Source organism: Pyxicephalus adspersus, chromosome 9 (genome assembly GCF_032062135.1).
Source record: "Pyxicephalus adspersus chromosome 9, UCB_Pads_2.0, whole genome shotgun sequence".
Lineage (NCBI taxonomy): Eukaryota > Metazoa > Chordata > Amphibia > Anura > Pyxicephalidae > Pyxicephalus > Pyxicephalus adspersus.
In genome coordinates, this window is record NC_092866.1 from 22,982,540 (window position 1) to 22,989,972 (window position 7,433).

The following is a 7,433-nucleotide window of genomic DNA, read 5'->3' on the forward strand; positions in this document are numbered from 1 at the left end:
ACTTTTTATTGTAGAAGGTAAGTATGGCATCGGGAACTGAGACAAGATTTCTGTTATTTTGTGTTACGGTTTAGCATAGGAGGACTATGTTGATTCTAGGCAGCATAGGAGAACTATATTAAGCTCAGCACTGCTAACTATTGTTTCCTAAATCTCAAATACAATAACTACCTTCTGCCATAAATAGTTGCTTTCTCTTCTCTTTTTTCTATTTACTCACAAAAAAACTAGGCTTGGCAACTATTTTCTCTTTATCATAAGTGACCCTCCCTCTAGTTAACGATTAATCTCTACTATTTGTAACAATGTTAAAGCAACATTGTTAAATATTCTCCTAACAAATGTTAAACTGACCCCATAGTTGAAATGCAAGAGAAGCATGATCCACAAAGTGAACTCTCAGTTTGCTAGGTGAACAGCTTCTACTTTTTTAGTAAATTGATCTCAGTGTACTCTATTAAACAATGAGCTAACACTGCGTTTGTCATACCATCCAAATAATCTTTTACGCATAAATAAAACAGGTAAGATGGCAACTGAATCATAATTCTATTTCTAAATATTATCTAAATATGGACTTTGTGCAGAATTTGGAGCTAGTGACAGAATCGCCAGCTTTAGCAGCGACTCATAATATCCAATGGAGCTAATGATGATGGTACACAGTGATTAGTAGCTGCATGAATGAGAATTATAGTCAGCTATTGCAGCATCAGCAGAAAAAAAACAGATCTGTAACTGGTACAAAGCTGCTAGTGTGACATTCCCCCAACTCTGGCCACATTAAAAATACCCCCATAAACAATCCAAAGTGTCTTTGTTAGAGATTCTGTAGCATACTACTTTGTGTATCAGAATGTTGTAATATAAGATTAGTGAAAAAACGTGGCTAGAATTCAGGGTTTATGGAGATGGATATCTAGTTCTTACTTTGGTATAATAACCAGCTTACATATTTTTTATTTTTACTTCTGAAAAGTCCAAGGCTGTGGATTTTAGCAGTTTCTTGAAATGCATTGTCTTGCTAGTAGGACACATATGTGAGTCCATTCTTTTTTAATTATTTTAGGCATATAAGTTGTCAACATTATTGGATTATCCTTTATAAAAAAATAAATGATAAAGTCAATATAATTTTTTTCAGTTTTTCAGGCAGAATTCAGAAGTAGAAGAGAATGAAATAACCTATCCGTAACAGGAACTCATTGTAGAGAAATGAGAATGTAGTGTATTTTGGGGCCGGCCACAAGAAAAAAAAAACTAAATTACAAACTTCTATTTCTGAAACAGTTTATTTTGAGTTAGCCAAACACTGCTTACATTACAGGATGCCCAGTAAATCCAAAAGTAAAATTTCCACTGCTAGCCATGGAAGGGACATCAAGACAACTACTAGTTGTATAAAGTCACTGTAATAAAATTTACACAAAAAGACTAACAAAAAAAACTTGAATAATAAAAATTGTTTGCTATTGTTAAAAGTAGAACAATGTTTGCTTAAAAAGATATTATGCAGGATATAAGGATGCATGCCGTTCTTGATAACATTTCCAGTGAAAGATTAATGAATGCTCTTCTGTTCTATAGGGGGGGGGGGGGTGAGAGTGGCACCCTGGTGTGCTCTTTTCCATATAAAATACAGTGGACTTTCAGTAGTTTACACTTGGACCTACATGGAGTACATGGACCCCAAAAACGTGTGGATTTTAATACATACATGAGCACTGTATGCTTGATAAACAGATGCAAATATAAAAAAGGTCTTCTCCTCCTGTTTCATTGTTTGCATCTGTCTGTCATTTACAACTCCTATTTTAATGTAGAGCGCTGTGTAATATGTTGGTGCTATAAAAATACTGTTTGTTATTTTTATTATTATTATTATTATTATTAATAATAATAATAATAATATATGTGTGCTTACAACATTTGATTTGATTAAGCATTTTTCAGTACTGTGGTACAGAGTTCAATAGTTAAAATTCATAAATAATTTAAAAAGTGCATTAATATTAAACAGGTTTTATTTAGTGCCAACATAATATGCAGCGCTGTACATTAAATAGGGGTTGCAAATGACATACAGGTACAGACAGTGACACAGGAGGAGGAGAGGACCCTGCCCCGAAGAGCTTACAATCTAGAAGGTGGGGAGGTATCACACAAAAGGAGGGGGATATGGAATGGTGGGATAAGTAGTGAGGGTTTTAGGAGACAGAGTAAGACGGGTAGGCAAGTTTGAAAAAATGGGTTTTCTGTGCTCCTTTAAATGAGCAGAAAATAGGAGCAAGCCGAATAGGACGTGGAAGGCCATTCCAGAGAGTTGGGGCAGCTTTAGAGAAGTCTTGCAGTAGTGTGTGTGATGAAGTTATGAGTGAGGAAGTCATTAGTAGGTCATTAGAGATGCGGAGAGAGCGGCTAGGGGTGGATTTTTCTACAAGGTCAGAAAGGTAAATTGGACAAGAGATGTGGAGGGATTTGAAGGTAAAGCACAGGAGCTTGGATTTGATTCTAAGGTGAAACGGAAGCCAATGAAGAGTAATACAAAGAGATGCAGATCATATATACTGCATGTTAAAATAGATATCTGCATTTTAGCTATTAGTTATAGTTATTAGCTAGTTATTTTTTATAACAATTCAGAGAACAGAAGTGGAAGCCTGTCCAGCAAAATTCCATTTATTAGAGTAAGGGAGGAGTCTGGAATGAGTTCACAGTTAAATGACAGTTCAAATAAAGACAAATGTATGTGAAAATCTCTTCCTTTAGGAAAATACTTACAATGTCTATGTTCTTATAAGTTATGTGTTTGATAGGGAAAGTTCACTAATCTTCCTAAGAGGTAGTTTGAGAAATAAAGGGATTATTTACCTACTATGATGCCCCATGTTCCTGGTTTACTGAACAAATTGTTAGCTTTAAGGACTGCATTTAATGTGGGGGACAGGTCATGGTTGTGGGGGACAGGTCATGGTATGAAAAATTATTGAAAATGAATGTATAAAACGAATATGCCTATCATAACAAAGACAAACCTAAATATAAGACGATGTCCACCTGGAGTCTGTAAAAGAAACCAAGAAGACCAGATTGTGCCATGGACAGGTTTATATAATTTGTCATTTGTACTGTGGAACAAAAAATCAAGACTACTGATAATTATAATATATGTTAAAACCAACCGGTGGTCCCCAACAAAATTTTGGTGGTCTGCAGCTTTGGTCGGTGCGCCACCGACTGGGGTCAGGTGAAAGACCTCACTGGGAGGGAGCACCGGCAGAGCCATGGATCATGTCCCCTGTACAGATTGCAGGCTCAGGGAAGTGGGAGGGTAGTGTCTCTGGACTCGCACGAGACAAAAATGACCATTCGTCTCAGGCGATGATCATCTGACGTGTGTAAGTGTTTTCTACCAATGAGCTTTTAAAATCAACTTGAATCTGTAAAATTTAAAAGGTCACCTTCATTGAGTACATGCTTACATATTCTTGTATAAACAGAAATAATAAAAAAAGGTAGATTTTACAACAAGGAATGATTTTCAAGATGAGCTCCAGCCATGCATAGTTGTACAGACCTGTACTGAAACTGCTTGATCAAATTTAACTGCACTCGCTTCAGATATTTACAAATGATGGAAATTATTTAATAATGCATGATTTGTATTATGTATGCAAAACAAATGCTTAAAGCGTAAGTAAACCCAAAACAAAAAAAAACAAATAAAAAAAAAAAAAATCACACTTACTTTCAATGCCGTAGATCAGTCTATCCATCGGGAGGTTTCATCCAGCGTCGTCCCGGTATCTGTCTTCAGCGTTCTTATTCCTACATCACTCGATCTCGCACTGTGCAGGCGAGAGATCGGGTGATGTAGATTGGGAAAAAACTTGCCAATCTCACTAGGCATGTGCGACATCAGCAATTTTTTTCTATTGATGAAAGGGCTCCTTCTACGCACAGAGCCTCCTGGGATACCTACGTCACGCATCGTCGGAGGCTCTGTGCTTGCATTAATTCTTGATCAACTAGGTGATCAAGAATAAAGTAAGCAGTGAGATGTTGCATTTAAAATAAAAAACACAAACAAACAAAATTTTTACTTTAAATAAAAGGGTTATCAACCCTTTTATGTAAAGTAAAAATTCTGATTTTAGGTACGCTTTAAGAGTAATAAGGAACATTACTGGTGCTTCCAGTATTTTTTTACCTTAATGTCTAGAGCACAGGCATCAGCTAGTACATCTGTACATTTATATAAAATGCAATTAGAAAAACGCCAGCACACAACATCTTAAGTCCTACAAAGTGACTTTTATTGGAAATCCCTTGAACAGTCTGCTGGTCTATGAAGGACAGTACACCACACAACCCTTTTTCTATTTAGATATCATGTGTTAAAACCTGTCAGAGTTTAACTGCAGCCTTTATCCTGGTAAAGTGATTCAACATCTGTATTTGTAGTCAAGCTTTGTCACTGAGAAAGAAAGCGAGGTAAAATCCAAAATGTTTGTGTTGTTATCAGAACAAGCGGTGAGCAAAATTTTTCAAATGTGGCCAGCTGTTTAGGTCATAACTGTTAAAACATTCCCCTCACTGCAGCAGATTCCTTCTTATTTCCTGTTCAGTTCATGAGACAGGATTTAGAATACAATTGGAAATACAGACAGAAAAAATTAATTTAGATTTATGATGGATTTTAAACTTTTGTCCATTTATACTTTAACATGTATAACAAAAATGGCCCTTTAATTATCCATTTAAATAAACAGATGACCAAAACTTGAACAGATACCAAAAAGTAGCTGCATTGGGGTATTTATCCAGTAATATCAAAATGTAACAAATGTAAATTAGGAAGAAAAATAACTTACCAACAATTCCACACCAAACCATATGCCAGTGACAGGCCTTTCTGGCATTAACGGTCCTCTATACCGTACAACACCTGGATAGTGCCCATCACCCGGCCTCATATACACTCTTACTGCAGAGCCAGTCTCTATCTGTAAGGCTTTAGAAAGTCTCACTTTATTCTTGAACAGGCTGTATCTCTCCTCACAGTTTGTAATGGCCAAAAGTAATTCAGCCAGCTTTTCTGCGATCTCAATAACATCCTTCTCATCCACAAAAAGAAAGGTATGGGGCTGATCTAAGATTTTTATTGCAATCTGAACTTTTTTGCTCTTGGAAGGGATGCTCCGGCTATGTGCTACTGCAGAACGCTCTTGGACAAACTGGCCAATGCTTCCTCTGGGGATCTTATTCTGCTTCTGGGGCGGTTTGTCAACCAAACTGCATTCCTGGACCAACAAATAAAAGATGCGCTCTTCCCAGTAGGTGGAGCTGCTTTTTTCCTGCCCCCAGAGGTTTGAACTCATTGTGACAAGGCGGTTCCTTCACCAAGTTCTTAATTCAGATGACTTTTTATACCCAACAATGTAGAATGTGCAGGTCCATGACTAGGACAGTGAAATCCAAATAACCTAAAAGAAAAATTGCTCAGTAAGGTTAGGCTGAAGAAAAAAGTTATACATGTGACTTTTCACTCTCTCATTTACATATAACATTAACCAGTAGATGTATATGGAGAACCAGGATTAACCGTTATAAAATCTATCTATCCTGTCTAAATGCTTGAAAAATGTCAGTACCATAATCATAAAAAAAGCTTCTACTTACAGGTAATTTAGCAATATTATAAATTGCCAATAGGCAAAAAAGTGCTGAGATAATTAACACTTACATTAGTACGTTCATGTCTCCATTACATTTACATCTTTTGCATTTCTGATCTTTTTGCATAACCTATAAACATTTTGATAGTATATTTGTTTTCCATCTAACTGTAAAGAATTGTAGGAATATTACATCGTAGATCGTAGACTTCTACAGAAGAAGACCCCCAAGTTGATCAATCTTCCACAGGATAAACATTCTGTGGCCCACTATGAAGTATTGATTATAAGAAATACAAGATAGTGAGATGAACTTGGAGATTTAGGACAAGCTAAAATAACTGCTGTAGCATCTAATAGAAAAATGTGAATTCCTCCAAGTCAAATTAAAGCTAAATAAAAATACTTTGAGTCAGACTTAGTATGGGTTGCTTAATATCTATTAGTCGATTTCTTGCATTATTTTCAGTGAATGGTAACAATAACCACCATTTACTACAAAATATATATTTACAAATATCTAGACTTTGCTTGAAGTAAGTATTATATAATAGACATTTGCTACAGAAGGCTTTGTGGATATTTATTATATACCCACAAAGCCTTCTGTAGCAAATTATGGAGTCATTATGGAGAATCATTATGGAGAAAACAAAGTTCAATACAAAACCATATTTCTATTATCTTTACCATTGCAACAACATTCAGATTATGCATTTGCTTTCACTACCTGCACCTATACGTGACAAGTCTTTTCAGTGTTCAACAGCCTAGCAAAAGTAATTAAGATACAAATTGCCTTAGCAATAGTTCTGATCTTGGTCCTGGACATAAAAGTAAATTAGTAGGTAGCAACATTTTTTTTTCTTTATTTACCTTAATAGCGTTCATCCATTAGGTAAATGAATCCATTGGTGTAGCAGCCCTAACAGTGGTCCATAATGCAGCTTGTTTGAAGTTGTTCTATTACTTAACGTAAATTGTGTATATGCTTTCAGTGCAATGCATTAGTGAATTTGTATCTGCAAAGAAACAAATATCAACATTTTAAATAAATGTATCTGTTGGATAATAAGATTTTTAATTACTATCAATAACAATAATAAATTAAAAATTACCAGTGTTTCTGTAAAGCTCACCCTGACCATTTACCACCTATCTCTCCTATGTTCCTTCATGGCATCGTCCCAACCATTTACCACCCATCTCTCCTATGTTCCTTTATGGCACCATCCTAACCATTTACCACCCTATCTCTCCTATGTTCCTTTATAGCACCATCCTAACCATTTACCACCCATTTCTACTATGCTCCTTTATGGCACCATCCTAACCATTTACCACCTATCTCTCCTATGTTCCTTTATAGCACCATCCTAACCATTTACCAACCATTTCTACTATGCTCCTTTATGGCACCATCCTAACCATTTACCACCCATCTCTCCTATGTTCCTTCATGGCATCGTTCCAACCCTTTACCACCCATCTCTCGTATGTTCCTTTATGGAACTATCCTAACCATTTACCACCCATCTCTCCTATGTTCCTTTATGGCACCGTCCCAACCATTTACCACCAATCTTTCTTATATTCCTTCATGGCATCATCCCAACCATTTACCACCCATCTCTCCTATGTTCCTCCAAGGCACCGTTCTAACCATTTACCACCCATCTCTCCTATGTTCCTTCATGGCACCGTCCCAACCATTTAGCACCCATCTCTCCTATGTTCCTTTATGGCACCATCCTA

The 7,433-nt window shown here is 36.3% G+C and overlaps 1 protein-coding gene across 1 annotated transcript in view; it reads right to left on the reverse strand.

Annotated features, from left to right (window-relative positions):
* The window catches only part of CYLD (CYLD lysine 63 deubiquitinase), a gene marked incomplete in the record, with an annotated part of 42,539 nt that overhangs the window by 22,322 nt on the left and 12,784 nt on the right, over positions 1 to 7,433 (reverse strand). The window contains 2 exon segments of the mRNA XM_072422924.1: positions 4,875 to 5,486; positions 6,555 to 6,700. Coding sequence (XP_072279025.1) covers positions 4,875 to 5,381 — 507 coding nt within the window.